The sequence below is a fragment of the Atractosteus spatula genome, chromosome 11 (genome assembly GCF_055471065.1).
Source record: "Atractosteus spatula isolate fAtrSpa1 chromosome 11, fAtrSpa1.hap1, whole genome shotgun sequence".
NCBI classification, from domain to species: domain Eukaryota; kingdom Metazoa; phylum Chordata; class Actinopteri; order Semionotiformes; family Lepisosteidae; genus Atractosteus; species Atractosteus spatula.
The window spans coordinates 13,008,075-13,029,759 of NC_142716.1; the positions used below are offsets into that span (position 1 = coordinate 13,008,075).

At 34.1% G+C, this 21,685-nt stretch overlaps 1 protein-coding gene across 1 annotated transcript; it reads left to right on the top strand.

The window, feature by feature from the left end:
* The first annotated feature begins 205 nt into the window (after window positions 1-205).
* On the top strand, window positions 206-21,247 carry LOC148823538 (BMP/retinoic acid-inducible neural-specific protein 3-like). Its single transcript, XM_088927570.1, has 7 exons — window positions 206-459; window positions 4,032-4,222; window positions 5,981-6,165; window positions 15,536-15,641; window positions 17,504-17,740; window positions 18,089-18,311; window positions 19,770-21,247. The coding sequence occupies exons 1-7, from the start codon at window positions 230-232 to the stop codon at window positions 20,884-20,886; spliced, it is 2,289 nt and encodes a 762-aa protein (XP_088783696.1). The 5' UTR covers window positions 206-229; the 3' UTR covers window positions 20,887-21,247.
* The last annotated feature ends 438 nt before the right edge of the window (window positions 21,248-21,685 follow it).

Consider the following 21,685-nt stretch of genomic DNA (forward strand, 5'->3'; position numbering starts at 1 on the left):
TCTGGGAAAACCCCCCAAAACTGTTAATCTAAAATAAAAATATAAAAGGATAAAGATATAAAAGGATAAACACTATGACATCTGAAGCCTGGATGCTACAATAGTCTTTTTTTAGAGTGCTACAAACATTAGACAACTGTTTTATTTTGAAGAGTAATGATGAGTTTTTTTTTTATCATCATAGGTAATAGGAGACGTTTTGAGAGAATGTGGAATCCCAGGGTGGAGCATGACCTGCTGGTATATTGTTTTTAAACTGGTATTTCTAATGCTTCTATGGGAGTGCATTACACTAAGCCTCCATTGCTGGGTTTTAGCTATTGCAGCAAGTTCCAGTAATGTTGCTGGATCCTTGGGGTGGCTCCTTTCTGATAAAGGGCCGTTTCATCATTCACAAGAATTCACTGAATTTCTGGAAAGGTACCAACAGGGATTTACGACCAAATACAAGATTTACAGGTGAGTTACCTAACCATCATGATTGTATCGTTTGTCACTCAACTTTCTCACTTTTAAACAATCATTAACTTCACTTGATTTCAATTATTTTGTCTGAAAAAAAGTGACTTTAAATTATTGTCCAATACAGCAAACCAGTATCATACATCAATGTAATAATAAAACAATAGGTGCCAACTTAAAAGACTGTTGCAGATTTGGTTGAAAAATTCCTTTATTGTAGCAGAAGAGTAAGAGCAGTAAAGAAATTGATGCTCAACTACAGGTACAGCTACAGTAAGATGCACTTTTACATTGACCTACGCAAACCCTTAATTGCAGCAAGTCTGAGTTTATGAAAGCCTTACAGGACTGCCAGTATATTGTCTATACAAGATTTAAGTTGTTTACAACCCTTTTACATCTGTGAATATGTACAATTGCTCAGTTGGCCTTTTGTCTGGCGCAACAGAATAGAACCAGTCCTGCTGTACAGTACATGAGTGCCCTCTGGCGGAGAGAGATATTTGAAATTAAGAATGTATAAAAAATGAAGCGGCATCAAAATATTTTAGTCACATTACAGGCAAGCTGAAATGAAACTGGTAACACTAGATATGGCTTTAATGACTTTTTTTTAATCTCCAAAGTCATTTTTTTTCTATTTAGAGGACAACATAAATGGAGCAGCATATAGGCTTGGTAAATACAAAGGATTATTTTATATTGGTATAAAATTCTCCTTCAGGTGAATGACAGAGGATAGTAAAACAGGTCATCCTCTACTAATTAAAAGCTGAATACCCTTTTGCATTTATATGATGTCAACCAAAAGGTGAATCTGGTGGGAGTCCTTTCTCAAGGTTAAATTCCGTCTGTGCCTGTTGCACAAGGGTAGTCAAAGGTATTTGAGCTGAGAGGTCAAGAAGAATCCATGAAGTATGGTCATAATCCTGCAATATGCAAGATGAGTGCACAAAATTTGACGTGGCAGCTGATGGAGGTGTTATACCTATTGAGAAACAGCAGTTTTCAAGTGTTACAGTAATTCTTCTGGTAAGGTCATGGACATTGACAAATTCTATTCAGCGCTTCTGCAATGTGGCCTTAAGGTTCATGGTATATGGTGTTTTATAACTTGTATTATTCATACAGTTTATACTGAGAAGCATTACAATACCAACCAGTGCTACTGGTTCCAGTACTCGTTTATTGCATTTTTAATGCCTGTCAGTCAATTTCTGGAACTCAGCAATGGTTTTCCTGATACCAGAATGCTAAAATACAGCATGTACATAAAAATCTTTGAATCAAACCCCCTGTGACATTTCCCTTAAGTTATGTGCCATGGTGTTGTATGTATGCTTTTAGTGAGCATCCACTGTCTTTTTTCATAAAATCATTGAGTGAAACTCTTTCTAAATAAAAAAATCACTTTTGAGGAAAAACGTACTGAGACTAAAAGTGCAATTCATGTACAGCAGAGGCAGGTTTATAATGTCTTATTGTAAAAACATTAAGATGTAGATGACACATACAGTAATCAGATGATGTACATAATTGTGTGACTTGGTTGAATGGAGCTGTGATTAATTACAAAAAGGGTTATAGCAAGAGTGAGATATTTAATTCTATCATTCTTGAAATATAACACGTTTCAGTGGTTTTCGTTACTTCCTAATGTGTTTGTTTCTGACTGAAGAAGGCTTCAAAACATTAAAATCCTGAGCCAAGAATTGTTTTCAAAACAGATTTTACTTTTCTCATGGTTACCGATACTGTGTAATTGTACTACATTTAAACTTGATGAAAAATTGTTTTTTTAGGTAATATTCCATTTTTGAACATTTTCAAGCCATTTTTGTTATTAAAAAGACACTCTTGATCAACAAATGCAACAGCATGGCACCGTTGTTAGTGCGTCAACAATTATTCATTTTCCAAGTGTTTTTTAATAGAAGTGTTTGTCGCTTTTCATTAAGAGTAACTTTATCAGCAAACAGTTTCCTTGTTAGCAGTTGATCACCTCTGTACCACTCATTGGTTCAATATTTTGTTGTACCCCCTACATTCACTACATTTATACATTTACTGGTTAATTAATTAACCATACATTTACTCTTTATTGGTTAATTTGCCTAAACCCTTGCATTTTTCAGTACCACTAGCAGCACTTTATTCATGTCTGATGACTAGATTTTTTTAGCTTTATCTTTTCTTATCAAGAAAAGCTAGTCTTTTAGTCTTGCTTTTCGGAAGGAGCCACGTTTACAACTTTTTTTCTCCTCTTCCATTACATATCTGGGCTTTTCCTCCTCTAAAATAATTTTATACATACTATGTGCACATCAGGTCTCCTTTTGTCATCATAATTACTTTACTGGAGAGAGACCCCAGCTTCAGAGCTCCAATACTGTAGTTTATGAATATTATTTTTCCCTGTGGACTTCTTTGCCATGCTGTGGCATTTGTTTATTTGGAAAAAAGTGCTTTATAGCATTTAATGCTTATTATTGGGGTTTTGAGAAATCAGTGGGCAAAGGCCAGCAATTCTTTCAGTACATCACTCAAATTGAGCATTCTGTTTGTTCTATTCTATTATTCTAATTTGGTTAAGTATGTTTAACGGTGAGTAGATTTTAATAATGTCACTGGAACTATATCTTAATATCTTAGTTACATGAATAAAACTGCAATTACATTCTTTAAGATATATATTAAGGCTCATTGTATTTCACTTGTTGATGTCCATGTACTGTATTACCTTTTGACACCTGCATATCTGAAGTTCACATAATTGCAATGCATACTGTATGTATACAATTTGCTTATAGTATGTATTTATGTTTCTAGAACTGTATAACAAATGCTACAACTATACCATATCTACAGTTTTGATTTATTATGTACTGATATGTAAATCAGTTATAATTACCTTTATCTTTACACACAAGTTGTATAATGGCTGTAATTGTCCATCATTATCAGGGGATATTTTGTAATTATCCAATAGGTGATGGGTTTGTTACTTCATTATTCTTGGATTGGAGCAGCGTGATATTTTGATTGAAATGATAATCAGTTTCAACTAACTCAGTCTTAAGTTACAGAGGTCATTCTTCTGCCACACTTAATTCTAAGTACAGTTTGTCACACATGTTTATTTATTTAATTTTAACAAGAAATGGGTTTAAGTTAGTTTTTGCAGTTTGGTGATTTCAGTCAACTGGTTTAAGAAAAAATACAGATCTTTTGGTAAAAATAGAAATTAACTCTGAGGTATAATTTGAATACCTGGGATAGTAGCGGTTTGTTAATAGTATACGGAGGTGGTGAACTCTACATTTACTTGTTTACAGTTTTGTAATGAAGTGCACATTAAGACATTATTATCGATAGTATGTCAAAAAATAGATTTATAATTTGTAAATATGTTAGTATGGAAGCTGTAATTTTGATTTTAAGTAAAAAACAGGAATGTTATATATTTACTCGAAATAAAAAAAACATGCATTTAGCCTTCTTATATACAGTATACATGTATATATTTATCTGTTTATCATTTCTAATATTTATCAATATCTAATTTCTAGAGAATTTGGTCGGTGGAAAGTCAACAGTCTGGCACTTGAAAGGAAAGACTACAATGGCCTTTCTTTGCCTCTGGATCCAGAGTTCATGCAGAATATCCGGCTGCTGGGACGCAGGCCAAGTCTCAAAAGGATCACTGAAAATATTATCAAGAAATATGGAACACATTTTTTGATGTCATCCACTTTGGGAGGTAGAAAAGTCTAAATTAGTTGTTCATAATGTTCGGCAAATACTTCAATTATATTGAGAGGCAACAAACGTGCAGTTGAACAAGTGCAATTTTCTGATTTCATTGAATGTTCATATGACAGATTCATTGCATATATTAATTCCAAAAAATAGGGAAAACAATGATAGTAAACCATGGCATGGATTGGCTGTGGAATAACAAATTACTTAAATACTGAAACCTAGATACACACCCTGTAACCTGAAAAATACCTGAGAGACATTCGGTAACACAGATGTCTCACAAATGCTAATTCTGCAAGGTTGTGATGGACTGTGATTGTGTGATTGTGTATGCTACTGTCAAAAACAACAAAGCACAACAAATCTCACTTAGTGTTTAGTTTAATTTCTACAGGGTTTATGTAAATCCAATACTTAAATCCAATACTTAAAAATTGTGTTTGAATAATGCCTGTGTAACCTTGGCCATGTGTGGTGAAAGTTTTTTTTTTTAGGAAACTTTACTGTACATGTCTCCAAAGTTGCATGAATAATGAAGGGGGGACTAGTCATAAAATGTTCTCCACATCGAATTAGGCTATAGAACAACCCTGCACCTTGTACCTTGATTAAAACTGAACATTAATTACACCCCACACCATCATGCCTCCTCCACTAAATAAATACGTTTCAGCATTACAGCTCTGTGCAAAAGGGTTGAATTGGTATCATATTAATCCTCAGTTCAGAGAAAATGACATCTTGAGGGCTACAATGACAGTGAGGCTTAAAGAACCAAGAACTACTGTATAGTCTTCTAGATGTCTTTGGACTTAGTGTATTTTGTTGTCATATTTAGGATCTGCCGAATTTAAAATTCTGTTCTCACAGCATAGTCATTGTATCCATAGGACAGAGGAACAGACAGTCAGGTACTTTAATCTGCCATATATTTAGGCATTTTTCTTTTTCCATATTTCAAGGTCCTGACCTACAGGAGGGTTATGTCTGATTAGAGGAACTGGTCACTACAAGACAGCACGTGCTTAGAAAATCACATGACTCATTGTTTTGCTGAAAGCCAAAACTACCTAGGTTGCTTCAACAGTCTTGTCTAGTTATGCTTAGGGAATCCTGGTTTCAGTCAGCTTAATGTCCCAGCCTCACACTTTTCTCAAGATCTGAGTCTTAGAGTTCTCCCTGCATTCCATACACAAACTGTTCTGTCACTAATTGGCCTGTTTCAAATCCTGATGACAGCATTTCCTCTTGATTTGGCCAATTGAAACCATATTACCTTGTTATGCTGACACATGGGGTGTTAGGGCAAGGTAATCGCTAACGCTATCAGTCATTGCAATGCAGTCTGACAGATTAATGGCTGATTAGTGCACATAGAAAGAAATACAACCAACTACTGCCACATTCATGAACACTCCAGGTGTCTGGTCCTTCTAATATTTGGTAATTGTGGTGTCTGGAAGACAATGCAGTGCTTTCGTAGGGCTGGGTTGTGCACAGTGAATTTGCATTTTAACATTCTTGCACACAATGTCTGAACTATAGCATTTCAAATGGAAAAACACTCCTCTAACCTGGAATTTTAATTCAGTATGGAGGCAAAAGCAAAGTGAAAACCCATTGAACATTTTTTTTCTTTAAAACATGTTCTTGCATTTTATTGCCTCTTGGTATAATTGCAATACCAATATTAAAAGTAATGCTATATACAGCATATGGTACATTTCAGGAACTAATTTATCATTTGATTTTGCAGGTGAAGAATCTTTGACTATATTTGTGGATAAGAGAAAACTGAGTAAGAAATTGGATGTAGGGGACTCCAACAGTACTGCAGTGACTCTTGAGACACTTCACCAGCTTGCAGCCTCTTATTTTATTGACAGGGAAAGTACACTTCACAAGCTTCACCACATTCAGATTGCCTCAACTGCCATTAAGGTAAAATCAATCTAAAAATCTAAATGGATGGATGGGTGGATAGATTATCCAATGCTTTTTATTTATTAAATAACGAAAACCTTTTTTTTTACATTTAATTTTCTTTTTTAGACCATAGATAAGTTCTGGAAACTGTACTTGCTATTGAGATTTCTGTCTTCACTTGAACAAATGACAATAATTCTACACTACGTACTAGTACACACCCACAGGCTTCATTTGTAAATGTGATTCCTCATCTTCAGTCATAGCACTGGATATGTTTTGCACTTCATCTAAGATGAATGGGGAAAACATCCTCTACAGAGCAATTATTTTTGAGACAGTTAATTTGACTGATGCAAAATATGCATGTCATCAACAACATTTAAGTTGTAGAAGAGATCAAGATGTAATCCCGGGTTGCTCATGAGTAATATAAACCAGGGTAGTATTTAAAGAACACTGTTTTTTTTGCAGTCATGTGAGAATTGATTTTTTAAAACATTATTTTGAGAAATTAAAATAGTTTACACTATTTCTATACATTTCTTCTGCAGAGAAAAATTATTATGGGATTGTGCCACTACAAATATGGATCTGGCTGATAAATTATCTGTTCCATCTCGATAATTTCTTAGCTAGCTAACCTCATTTGTCAGCCATTTCTAATATGAGTTAGGTGTCAAACACTAATGAATGGATGAGTTATGTAGAGAATTTTCTGCACTGCCAATAGTAAATCATTTCTTAACATAACAGTGTGCATGGACCCCAGTCTAGAAATGCTAACAGGGGTGGCAGACATAAACTAGAGCTTTTAAAGGTGATTTACTTCTGTAATGTAAGTTACCCATTGATTTATATAGAGACTTATTCCACCTTTGAGTCCAAATTTAAATCACTGACTTCTTGTTTAGTGCAGTTGACCAAGATGTTTCAGGTGAATGAATTGCACAATATTGTTGGGTTATGTCATCATAAATATTGTGAACAAAAGTTTTAAAAATGAGGAATTGTGAAAGCCTCTTTAGTTAATACTGTAGGCTGTGAAAGTATTAAACCAATAGATGGTGCCAACTTGATAATAAGCCACTAATAATAACGATAAAGTTAATACTTTCATTCATTCAGTAATTCCTACATTTACATGGTGCCTTCTCAAATACCCTTACTCTTTCAAAATGTGCCATGGGCTCTTTAATGACCTAATAAGACCCCAGTCACCATAATGGGGTATTACTTTGAACACTCTGGTTCAGAGAGAAAAGTTCTATTTACTGGTATACCAACACTTCCTGCTGTAGCAACCTAGTTTTTTGAAGGTCTCCCATCCCAGGACTGATGTGATGTGACCTAGCTTTACACAGCTTCCACGATCTGATGAGATCATGGTGGTATTGCAGCCAGGTTAGAAATTGATAACGTCCAATCTTCCAAATTAGAGTGACTTTGATCAATTGTTTAGATATTACAAATAAATGCACATACAGTACCAGGTAAACTAAAGGGTTATGCAACTATTTAATTTCCCTTTCTAAAGAAAATACAATTTTTAGATTTTGGTGGAATTCTACTTACTAAATCACTTTAAAATGCTATTTTAATAACTAGTTCTATAACAGGTTTCACTATCTGTGAAACTTTGAAGTACAATGTAAAATTCGATTGTCCAGTTCTTCTGAATGGGAAGAATGACAGAAAGTATAAGAGCAGAGTATAATAAGTGCGTTTACAGGTCTTTAAGGAATGTAATGATTGTATATTTATAGTCATTTTTAGTATAGTAATGATAAGGAAAAATAGTTTGAGAGAAATTGTATGGAAAAGCTGGGATTTCACCTACAACAAAATGTAAAGTAAAAGAGAATGGATTCACAAAACTGGTTCCTGTGAAAACAAAAGAAGCTGAGGAAAAAAGCTGAATGAGAATAAGGTTTTCACGGTTTTAAAAGCACAGATGATACCAAGATAGGAGGATTTGCAAACATTATAAAAGCTACAAAGGACTCTACAATGCACTAGTATGACCCCATTTAGAATGTTACAAAAAAGATAAGGGAGCACCTGAATCAGTCACTTTTTTGGTGTCAGTGGAATGGCTTACTCTGAAAGGTGAAAGTATTTTTTTAGTCTTGAACAGAAGACTATGAGGGTAACTTATTGCGATATTCAAAATCCTCAAATAAACTGTCAAAGCCAGCCCCTGGAATCTTCAGAATCTACCCTGAAACATAAACCAGAGGACAGAAATGGAAGCTATAGAGAAGTGCACTTAAATATCGGAACAGGAGACACGTCTTTACACTAGGTTTGGAGCAAGTTACCCAGACATGCTGTAAAAGCCTTATTGTCCTGGGATCAATTAACTTGTAACCAAAAAAGTAAATGGGTTGAATGGCCTTTCTTATATTCTGTAAATAACATTCTAGAGGGTAAATAATAAGTGTATTAAATTATTTTATATATTTTTATATTTTATATTGGGACTTTAATAAATTACAATGAAATGCTATAATCAAAATCTCTTAACTATAACATGTATGAAACTACAGTATTTTTGTAGTATTACTGTATATGAAAACAAAATAGACTTCTTTGAGAGCCTGCCATGATGAAGATTCTAGAAAACATGGAAATGGTCCATAATAAGAACAGTTAGTGAGACAAAACCTAAGAAACGGATACAGTACATAGAACACACTACAAATCACAGAGCTTTGGGGAGGTTTTATTGGTGTATGAAGTATAATTGGTGTAGGAAAAGTAAAATACATTGGGACCAATGCCAATAACTCTCTCTTCACTGCATCAGTGCTTGTCTATGTAGGAAAATCATACTGATTACATCATTTTCAGATGCACTGAAAATGAAAAGTCCTGGCAGAAATCCCACTGAGTGAAAGGTTTTCTGTTGAGAGCATCACACTTACACTTTAAACTTATCTTTTAGTTTAGATTGTTTTTTATATATATATACTATAAATGATTGTTGCACTAAAGTATGTCACATGTATCATGGAAAATGATTATCAAACATGCAGTGTAAGCAGTTATAAACAGGTATATCGATTTCTTTGCACCTTTGGATATCCTTCAAAACATTTTGTAAATAGTAGCATGTACTGTATGTACTGTAAAAATGGCAAAAACAATTCTTCTTCTGCTCTATACAAGTTCTGCTAAAGCTTGTAGAATGAGACTCAATTGCATGACTGCATAGGTTGAAAAAATGAATGAGTGAAACAAAATTACAAATAGCATAAAGTATAGTATGGTTTAGACTACAATTATGAATGACAGAACAAAAAGAGACAGTAATAAACTGCTAAGGTTGTGTGCCAGAGTGCCTAGAGTATGTACATCTGTTTACATTAAAATGCCAGCAAAAACATCTTGTTTTGAAAGTTTAATAAAGATTGATTCACTTTGTAAGTTATTTCATATTTTGCATGATAGTAGGTTTTCTATACTGTACTGTATTTAGTTATAATTGTGACTCCCAGAGTAGGCTAGACATATCCTAAATATCTACCAGATACTGTAATACAGTGTTGAAAGTGTTATATGTTACTATCAGTTTGTTACTTACACAAAAGGGTTTTTAGAGGACCTTGGAATTGTAAACTGTCATTTTTGTGCCATAACCCTTAAAAAAAAGATGTATGTGTGGTGAGGTAGGGGTTAGAAAAATAACTATTAATACATGTCTTATAGACAGTGGCAAACCAAAAGATAAAGCTATAACGCAGGGCGTATAGCCACTGGTTCTGACAGTGTCTGTTTGGCTCATCTGTCAAGCAATTCAAGAACAAGCCGTAAGCAATAAAATTGCAACCATTTTTTTCCCTTATTCCTGTAGGAAAGCAGACAAATTAAGTTTAGAGACAAAGGCTGGAAATCAAAATACTTGTTTCAAAGGCTTTTACGATGTTGAACAGTTGTGAAGATTTGTGAAATTTGTTTTTAAATCCCTTCATCAGATGTAATATGTGGATCTCTGACCAAAGAATAAAATAATGATAAACATCAAATGTTAATTTGTATGTTTAGAAACCCTCTTCCACATCAATAAATTGTGTGAGGTTTTTTTAAATATGCAGTATTGTTGGATAACCTTAATGCAGTGAAATATAACACAAGTTTGAGGTGGAGTGATGACAGAATGACAGAACAATCTAAATGTGGAATAAAATGTTAGTTTTGAGTTTCAATAATGACATTTCAAGAAATTAGCATAGGTGGCTTACATAAGACAGAGCATACAACAGAATTCCTGTTTTATGACAAGAGAAGAATTACATTAATTTAATATTGCTGGAATTTCTAGAGGGTTATACTGAATAATGTCTTATGACATCTCTTGGGAGCAGCAAACTCACAGATCTCTCAAGTGCTAAAGCTGTTTTTTTCCCCTGCAGTAGAACATAGACATTTTTAAATACTTATGGTGATTTTGGGCTGATGGTCACAACAGTTTGACTCTTCATACTTTGTCTCAGCCATAAGATACAACATATTGGAGATGTTTATCTTTGGTGCAGGGGTCCATTTGTTTACATTGACGTCAATACAAAAAGACCAAACAAAACAGAAAGCAAAAAGCCTAGCTCTTTTGCTTAAACACTTTTAGTCCCTTACTATTCACTAATCAAAACACCTATACGATATATTCTGGTATTGATTTTTTATTTTTTTCTTCTTTCTCGCCCATTTTATTTCATATCTCTTGTTCCATACAATATGCTGTATACAGCTTCTTATGCCAAACACTGAATTCCTCTGATCTTTTCACTGAGATCTTTTAGCTTTATACTGTACATTTCTGCTGACCTGTACTTCTTGTTGCACTGTCAGCTGGAGAATGGGAATTGTGGGAGTCATCTAAAGTAGCTCACCTGCCTCTACCAGCTCCTCAAAGAATAACACACTGTTATACAGAAAATAATTGTTTGCTACTGAAATAAAGGTTTCTGGCTACCCAAATGCTTTGGGAACTTTGTAAGGAAATATCTTTGTAAGGAACGTGAAATTTTAATACATAGAAAATAGCTTAGTCAAAGCAATTTACTTTTCGAAATGAAAGCATAAATTTGGAGGAATACTAAAAAAACTGTCAACTTGTATATCTTGTCTTTAGTAAATTTAGTTTGACATGTTAAAATTGGAAAGAATGAGAAAAGCTTGAGAGCTGTCACCAAATGTATTCCAAATCTAATGATTGTGGAAATGCAAAGGACTCGCTCATAAATTTCAAACATGTCAAGACCCGAAAGAAAGTGTGCTAGTCCATTTTACAAAATAAATTGGTTACCTAACAGATACAGAATATCTTTGCAGTAGCATCAATGCTCACTGCAGTTAAAGTACTACAGGTCAACTGTACCACATATACTGTAATGCATTTAGGCTTTAATAGCAAGAAAATACTGTCATGTTACTTACAGTATGACATATGACATTTAAATTCTAGTCCATGTCTTCAACAACAAATTGCCCTCATAGATTAAGTTATGAACATCTGGGCTTTTGAACTAATGGGTTTACAACAAAATGTCAATGTGATAGCTATACAAGTAAAGGTTTATTCCATGTTGAAAAGAGAAGAAAAATACAAATTTTTTGCTGTGGAGCCTTCTTCAGGTGTGAACCTACTTTAGCTATACTTAATATTTTTTCTTTTTATATTTGCAAGTATTGATGGCATTATAAAGCACATGGAACACTAAAAATGCCATCTTAGGTTGTATATATCTATTGCTCTATCAGAAAATACTTCCCTTTGCAGTAAGGTAGTGAATTTAAAAGTATCAGATTATATTATATGGTTTCATAGTAACTGCAATGTCTTTTGAAAGAGATCTTGTAACTTGCTCTTCCTCTTTGACTGCTTAGTGTTCCCATCCAATGGACATCATGTGGTGTACATTCACTGCTTAGTTACTGTGTGCATCTCACTCGATTAAAATGCATTCTACATTGATTGTAAAGTATGTACATCGAAAAGGTAAGCTTTTTAAAGGAAAATGATAATTAAAAATACATAAAGTCATAGTTTGTTCATTAATATATTAATTTAAACACAAAATATCTAAGTGGGACATTTATAATGCCAACAACTAAAATAGGCCAAGTTAAATAGACTGGAAACGTCAGTGTTTTGGGGTTTTGTTTAGATAAAAAGAGCAACTTATGCTTTTATCCCACTGGAGACTTGTTGCAGATGGTCTCATTTTTATGCAGAAGAAAAATTCATCTCTATATTTGCATTTGGTCAATTTTCCCTTTAAGTTGGACATCTGTCTCTGTTAGAAATTAATCTGCCGATCCCTAAAGATGGATCTTAGAATTTAATTAATTGTGCAGAAGCATCAATAAACTGAATGTAAATGTGTGCAGTGTGTGTGTCAGAATCCTGATTTGCTTCCATCTTCCTTTCTAATTTGAAAGTTATTGCACCGTTAAAATTTTTATAAACCAGCAATAAGCAGTGCTTTAGATAATTAAATGAAGCTGTTTATGTAATTTTCAAAATAAACATGTCTTGATTAGCTGTCATTTCTTTCCTATCCCATCACTCCACTTGCTATTAAAATAATTTAGACAACAAAGATGTATGTTTTTCTCTTGCGTTGACCTTACAGTCGGTTTAAAAAAATGTACGTTTTCTGCACACAATGGAAAGCTGACTTTTTAAAGAAAAAAGTACAAGACATCATTAATCTGCAATGGCAATACAGTTACTTTTATAGGCCCAGTGGGGAAATATAGAAAGAAACCACTGTAGCCCTGAGAATAATCTGTAAGTGACAACAAGAGATATATCTGCCCTGAGGCTGGCAGTTTGTCTTCCAATGTGCCAGAGTAACCTTGATGTACAGTAGTTTTAAATCAGGCCTTTGTCAGGGATGATTGACCTGTGATTGTGGAGACACTAATGCAATGCTAAAAGGAGAACAAAGCTCCTGTCCCTGTGTCTTTTGTCATTTTGCTTAGACCATAGACGTTTATGAAGCCTCATCTTCATCTGTTGATAACAACTATCAGATTTCTAATGACTTCAGCTACAGAGATTTCCTGGTTTATGAATATTTCACCACAATCCATTTTGGAGTAGTCCACTGGTGTTCATCAATGCAAATCCCTGTCCCAAAGTAATTACTAATATGGAGGATCACTGCTTTGACTTTGTGTCTGAATTGCACTCATGTATCAGGAAACATTTAGTAAATATCACATATCTAATGATCTAATAGTTGTAAAAACAGATTTTTAACTGATGCAAAGTAACACATTTTATGTAAATTGTGGTTATTCTACATACAGTATGTAATCTTACGTAGTTTTACACATCAATTATTGTAATAAAATAGGGCTGGCTGGTCCTGTTCCTGGAGATGCACAATACAGCAGATTTCACGCCCCATTTAAATGTCACCCATATGTGTCCTCAATTTATAAACATCTAGAATATTTTAATTGTGACTACTGAGGCAGATGATTTGTTCAATTAAGTACAAATAATGTGAAATGAGAACACTAATAATTTGTAATTTGCAGTTACTACTATTTGCCATTTCTTATTTAATTGAAACAAATAACGTATTAAGTTAATCAAAAACTCACATGAGTTCAAAGGTTTTACAAAATGATTATTAAAGTGTGTCTTATAAACTTTCCTAGACTGGCTCTCCAGGACAAGGGCTGGCCATCACTATTCTTCTGTTTAGATTTTAGAAATATTCAGAAACTTTAGAATAGAACTTAAAGGTTTTCATTTTAATTTTATGAAGGTTTATATTGGATTTGTTTTTTTTAATTATACCAGCTGAGAGTATGTAAGTAGTACAAGGGGAAAAACTGAATGCTGAAACTTTAATGCTGTTTGCGAAATGGGTAAGAGGATGTAATTATTTGGATACTTTCACTTTTGAGATTCTTTCTTAAAGAATTCAGTTAGTTTTATAGCTAACTTTTATTGTTTGCATCTAATTAATTTTTTGTGGCATTATCTGTATTTATTGTACAATGATTGTTTTCTTACTATTTAGTAAGAAATATTTATTTTACAACTCTTAACCGTAAACCTAGGGCTATATGAAAATATTGTGCATTTAATTGTAGTTTTGGTAGTTTTTAAGTATCTTCTTTTTTGAGTGATTAAGGTTGCTTTTCACATCCATTTGCATTTATAGCACAATTACTAGCATAGCCAGTACTGTGCACTATAACAAAGGAGCATTAGTTACTATTATCAGACCCAGAAAATCCTATTTTGCCATTGGCCTTCATCTTTGTTATAAATTGGCATTTGTTACAAACCCATCAGTTATTGCTGGAAGGTCAATACTGTCTGGAGTTCTGGTTTCATCATAATGTGCCTTGTTTATTTCTTGGAAACACCAAGTTCTAAATTTACAGTGGTAATGTTTTAGTAAATTGACGTTTTTCAGTAGTTTCGGCAAGTTCTAATAATGGCAGAGTGAGCTGAAGAATATAAAGGGATAGCATAGTTAATACTCACCTGGCTAAGGAAATGACAACCCTCCCTGATTTATGAGGAATGAATCGGGGAGGATGCTGCAAGGGTACCTTTGGGGTGGAGGGAGGGGTGCTTAAAAAATGTGTAGAGTTGTATGCGGCAGGCGGATATTTATATACTGTATAGGAGAACTAAAGTGCAAGACAGGAATTCGACCTTCTCCCAAATGTATATTAACTAACATCATTTTGTAGTTTGCGTTTTTTCAGGACACACACTGCCATTACAAAGTTATTGATTTTAATTGTTCATTAAATAGGCTTTACTTTAGTTCTTCCCTTCACCCATTGGTCATTTGCTTTAATACTGACAAATTAAATCAGGAATGTTTATCACAATTACACAACCACTTTTTTGCATCGGCTCTGGCATAGGAACTATTGTATCCTGGCTTTTTTGGGATAGCTTAATAGTATTTCCAAAGTCCATATAAATATAAGTCCATTGTTGACATAGTTGATACTTTTTTATTTTATTTTTAATTTCTTTGACTATTATCTCATATGTGATAGCCAATTACAAATATATATCACTCAGTAACTTTCCTATTACTGTTAACTTCAAACTTGATCTTCTTCATTTTTAGAACAATGACAGGACAAACATATACAGTAGCATATTGAATTCTTCTATTGTTATAACAAGGCTTTACCTACCAAGGATAGAAAGGGAACAACATACTTTTATATGTCACTAATGCCATATTCTTGAATTTCAAGAAAGACAAAAGAAATTGTTCTCATTGTTTCCATGTGATTTCCACTATGTGGTTGTGCATATTAAATTACTTCAGAGCTTTTGGGAAACAGTGCTTTTTTAACATTCTTGACTATGTTTTCTTTTCTTTAGGTGACTGAAACGAGGACAGGCCCTCTTGGATGCAGTAACTATGACAACCTGGATTCTGTCAGTTCTGTTCTGGTTCAGAGTCCTGAAAACAAAATTCATTTACAAGGTATAAAATTAGCCTAGGCTGCACTTTTTGCTGGCATGAATAGAACTCATTCTCACCCTGTCATTTCATGTAAAGCGGAGGAAGAGTTGGATAAAGAAGTATAATAAAGGGTTTAACACTGACAATTACAAATGTGTTCACCCTCTGTCGACCATTTCCTTAAAGCTCGATTGCATTACTCATTCTCCAGCAATTCTAATTTGCTTTTAATACAGCCAGATTATCGGGGCAAGTATAATATTGGCTAAGGTTTTAGTTGAAAATCAAAATGAACTTTACGTAATGGTACAGTAGGTTGGCTTTCTTATCTTGAACAGCATTAGAAAATAAATGAAAAATTTAACTGTGCTTATCTGGAAAAATATCTTAAACAGATTATATATACTGATGGAAAAAAGAAATGCAACACCTCCTGCTCCACACTCTGGCCCTCCCGTCTGCGTGGAACAGGCTGAAGAATGACTCATCCATGAAGAGGACCTGATACCACTGCTGATGAGTCCATCGCAGCCTCTGTCTGGCCCAAGCCAGTCAGGTGTGAGGTCTAGGAGGTGTGAGCTGAGGGCCTCTGACAGGTCGCCTTGCTCTAAGGCCCACAGCATGAGGCAATGCGGGCATTGTGTCTGCCGGCTGTTTCAGCAGCAGTTCGGGTGCCAATCTGAAATGATCTCTCAGATGGACCAGTCTGATGTGTCAGTTCTGCTCTGGTGTGGTCACTCATGGGCAACTGGATCTTGGATGGTCATTTGTCCTGCCGGTCTGCTGAAACCTTCTCTGCAGTCAGGACACAGTGGAGCGGCTTACTCCATAGTGTCTGGCAATGCTGTCACATGACATGCCTGCCTGCAGCATGCCAATGGCCCTCTCCCTTGCTTCTGGTGACATTCGAGGCATTATGGATTACACAGAAATCCACCTGGACCTCATTGTGTAAAAGTGCACCTAACGAGCTTTCGTGTGATTGGCAATTTGCAATGCTTCACTGCACAAGCTGTATTGCTGGTCAGAGGACTTCAAACAAATTGACACTGTTTTTTTGATGAAAATACATAAGCTGTAACTATAGTATTCTAATTTCAGAAAATGCTGCATTTTTTTTTCCATCAATATATATAGGATACTGTGCCCTGTGATACATGGACATCCCATCCAGGGTGTACCCTGCCTTACTTATCCATGACCCCGAAGTGGATCAAGCAGTTAGAAAATGGGTGGATGTATATATTTTAACTGCTTGGATATTGTACAATGTGAAAAGGTTTTTTGTGATATAAAATATGAACTGTGTACAAAGACTAGCTCAAATATTTGTATGTGCAATGAAAATTCAGAGGCATCGGCTATAGCATGGTTTAAATAATTATTCTCAACACTTGCACTACTAAATGTTTTCAAAGCAAATAATTTTGCACGATTACATCTTTGATTATTAGTCTATATTATTGATGTCACAGAGTGTGTGTATGTTAGGGAATTTATTTGAAGTATCACAGAAAATAGTGTTAGGGTTTAAATGTAAATACCGTAGGTAGGGAAATCTACTTGAAGTAGAAATGCTGAAGCAAAAGTATTGGAGTCACTTATCCATTAATTTTGTTTACTTGTTACCAAAATTTTGCATACATTTGCATCCATAGTGATGGCATAATGTGCTGTGAAACGTTTTTTTGGACAAATCAGTAACAAATAGTGGAATAGCAAGTGAAATTATTTAAGTATTCTCTATGTAAACTGTGTTCTTTTCCCTGTCTTTTTGTAAAAATAATTGTTTTTAAAATGATTTAAGTATTATTTATTTATATTTTGTGGGAAGATGACAATTATTTTAAGAAGACGTGATTTTGTTTGTCTTATTTTGTAAGGACTACAAGTCGTTTTACCGGACTACCTGAGAAATCGCTTTGTTCAAGCTGCTCTCAGTTACATTGGTTGTAATGCAGAGGGCGAATTTGTCTGTAAAAACAATGACTGCTGGTGCCATTGTAGTACCAGGTTTCCAGACTGTAACTGTCCAGACATGGACATCAGAGCAATGGAACAGAACTTGTTGCACATTCAAGAAGCATGGAGAGCCGCCAGTAATGAATTTGAAGAATCAGGTATGAATACTTTTAGAATTTTAAAAGCCAGAAAGTTTTACATTCAAGGGAACAAGTGTATAGTAAATTAGGATACATGGATTAATTTTCTTGTTTTTGTATTTAATCAATTTTTTGTTATTTTTATGTCATTATCTGTGGTCTTTTGTTATCAACAGCAATCTTAAATCACGAATTGCGAATGATGTTTTCCATATTATAAATTGACCCAATAGCTTTACACAACAATCAAAACTGTACTAAACAAAAGCAACACAGGAATTTGTGCTGAAGAGACAGTAGTTTTGCAGCATCTTCCCCTCTCTGTATATTGTAACAAGACTGCAACAGTCAACACTTTTTTTTCAGATGATTTCAAAATCTTTGTGAGAAGACTACCAACATTTTATGCTTTGAACACTTCTGCTATTCATCACTTCTGGAAGATAGATTCCAGCATTCAACATCGCTATAAACAGCTGGAGTCAAGTACAAGCCTGCTCCTTAACAGGGCACAAAGAATTGTTAATAGGCTTTTTAGCCTAAGTAAGAGGTGCCGTACGCAGCCTAAAGTAGTTGTACCAAGAGAAAGGTAAGGATTATTCTATTTTAATACTATCGTTCTATAAAATTATATGTGTAGCCCTATAATACTGAGCTCATTTACACTTCTTGTGAATATTAAAAAAGGAAAAAATCTTCTCTAAAAGAATACTAAACCAAACAAATGTGACAAAACAATCAGGAATAAAAGTGTCTGTCCTATGCTTATTGTCATGTAAAAGAAGAGACATATGTTTTATTTATGCTATCTAAATATAGATGATTATCTGTATTTCCATTCATTTTATGCTACATTCTAAAGAGTAAAAATGTTATACATATGTCATGTAGTAATAGTTTTTAAAATTACTCCCATGACATTCTGTGTACTGTTTTATTATCCTGTTCATATGTTTTGCTGAATACATTATGGATATATTGAAATCTCCAGAATCCAATAAAAGCGTACGATATACGGTATACTGTAGCCTGAATGAAGATCCTCAATAAAAAAACATGCAAAAGGTATAGTAAGGGAAGCTAAGTGAATTATCAAGGTTTCATTGCAGCTGTACAAGCCATATATCATGCACTTTCAGTATTCATTTTTATTACATTCTACTTAGTTATTTCACTATCTTATATATTATATATTCATATAACGTATAAAAAATAGTTTATATCCTGAAAATGGGGATATCTAAATTCTTCATTTTTTTCTCACTTAAAAATGCTGACAGGCAGCAAGAATTTCATCTATTACCACCCACTTGCTTAGCTCTTGTCTCTCAAGGAACAAATTTCAATGAATATTTACATATTCTTCTGGCATTGCTCTGGAAAAAGAGTTCTATGGTTGTATGAGGAAGCAGGAATGTCTGCATATTTGTGTGACTGATGGATCTTGTGGTTCTAAATATTTGTTCAAATGTTTTACAACACAAAAATATGATTATCACAGCACAAAAAAAGAGTTTAGCCAAATGAGCTAGTTTATATTTCTTCATTATAATAAAAGTAAGAATTATTCTCACTTCTATAAAAAATACAAGTACATACGGTACGATCTCCACAGAATCTGTGGAAGCCTAGTGCCAGCAGAAGAATCTACAGATTTCTCTGGCATCACTGAAGGCCTGCTCCTTACTGAGGGGGCACTGTTCGTGAACAAGTTCAGGTAGTTTGAGATAATTGTATTGTATCAACAATATATTCAGCAAAGAAGATAGAAATCTTCATCATCCACTCTGATGCATATGGTATTATACAACTGAACGTTAATAGTAATCATGTTAACAAAGTCTATGCAAACATGGTTTAGATGTTTCTATAAGTTAAACTACTAATATTTTCTAACTCTTTGCACAATACCTTACACAAGAGAAATCTCAAAAGGATTCATGGTAAAAGTTCATAGTATTAACAGTCTGGTCATGTCAAAGACCTCATCAGTGTCAAAACCCAAATTTTCTCTGTTTTTAATTCCTTTTTGTTTTGTTTTGACTAGGTCTCTAAACTATTGGCTGAATCATATTCAGTCCATTTTGTACTGCAGTGAAAACAATCAAATTGGGACATTCTCTGAAGAAACCAAAAGCTGCTCGTGTACCTATGATCATCCTACTTGTCAAGGAGTTATCCCGTGTACAGTTGGGGATGGCCCTCATTGTGCTTCTTGTTCATATGAAAACCGCACCCGATGTGGAAGTTGTAACTCTGGGTATATGCTTAGTCAAGGATTGTGTAGGCATGAGGTACCTGATTCCACTGACCACTACATTGGTTTTGAAACAGACTTACAAGATCTGGAGTTGAAATACCTGCTTCAGAAACGTGACAGCCGGATTGCAGTCCATGCAATCTTCATCAGCAATGACATGAGACTGAACAACTGGTTTGACCCGACGTGGCGAAAAAGGATGCTTCTGACATTGAAGAGCAACAAATACAAATCTAATCTTGTCCATATGCTCCTGGGATTGTCTGTTCAGATCTGCCTGACCAAAAACAGTACATTAGAACCAATGCTGTCTGTTTATATCAACCCATTTGGAGGTAGCCATTCAGAAAGTTGGTTTATGCCCATTAATCAAAACAACTACCCAGACTGGGAAAGGACTAAGTTAGATATACCTCTTGACTGTTACAACTGGACATTGACTTTGGGAAACAAATGGAAAACCTTTTTTGAAACCGTTCATATCTATTTGAGGAGCCGCATCAAGTCTGCACCATTCCATGGAAATGATACCACCTATTTTGAGCCTCTGGAGTTTATGGACCCATCACAAAACCTGGGCTATATGAAAATAAACAGTTTACAGGTATTTGGCTACAGTATGCACTTTGACCCCGAAGCAATTCAGGATCTGATTCTACAGCTGGACTATCCATATACTCAGGGTTCTCAAGATTCTGCACTTCTGCAGCTGGTGGAAATCAGAGACCGTGTTAATAGGCTCTCACCACCTGGTCAACAGCAACTGGACTTGTTTTCCTGCTTGCTTCGTCATCGGCTTAAGTTATCCACAAGTGAAGTGGTCAGGATTCTAGCTGCTTTGCAGGCCTTCAGTGCCAAGCAACCTATCCCTGTGGAATACGAAACTACCAAATTATGTAGTTAGTAAAAACATACAGTATGGATAACCGTTAGGAAACATTTTGAAATGCTATTTGCATTATTTCACATAGCCGGAGGGTTCTTTAATTTTTTAAGTTATTGTTTTTGGAGTTTTACTTTAAACATTCAACATCTAGAATTATTAAGTTATTGTCATCGGTGATTAATATTTTTTTACAAATATTTGTAAGTATAATGTTTGAAAAATATCATTGTACAGAAGGTTTATGAGAATCACTTTGTGAGTAGTTTTTGCTGTCTAATTTCCTTCTCTATACAGTCTGTGCAAAAAATCTGAAGATTATATGTATTTTAAATTTATTAATATACTAAAGTCTTTTTATGTGCAGTCTATAAATATTTTAAAAAATCACAATTTTGAAATTTCTCATGGTGTTTTTATTTAATAACTATATTTTAAATTATAGGAAATGATGATGGTATAGGATTGTTTTCAAATTAATTTCAATTATTTTTATTTCTTTTTTAAATAAATATTTTAAATTAGTCAAGGAAATGAAATTGTATATTTAATAAAATATTACATACCATTAAGTTACTGTACCACAAAATAAGTTAAATATACACTACAGCACTCACAATACTAAAGTTGTAAGAAACCGCTAAAAGAAAATATTATGTACCTGAATAGTTTTATTAGTAGATATTTAGAAAAGTACACACCTCTGAAAAGTATTTTTGCATTTTTCTACTTTCTTATTATGTAAGTCTTTAGTGATCTTCTATTTTTTTAACTATTTTGTTTCAAAGTAACAGAATCCTGATAATCTTTTAGCTTCATT

Coding starts and splice junctions, on each gene's coding strand:
- LOC148823538 (XM_088927570.1), top strand. CDS start 230: ATGACCTGCTGGTATATTGTTTTTAAACTGGTATTTCTAATGCTTCTA. Junction 6,166..15,535: donor TTGCCTCAACTGCCATTAAG/GTAAAATCAATC, acceptor TCTTTTCTTTAG/GTGACTGAAACGAGGACAGG. Junction 15,642..17,503: donor AAACAAAATTCATTTACAAG/GTATAAAATTAG, acceptor TTATTTTGTAAG/GACTACAAGTCGTTTTACCG.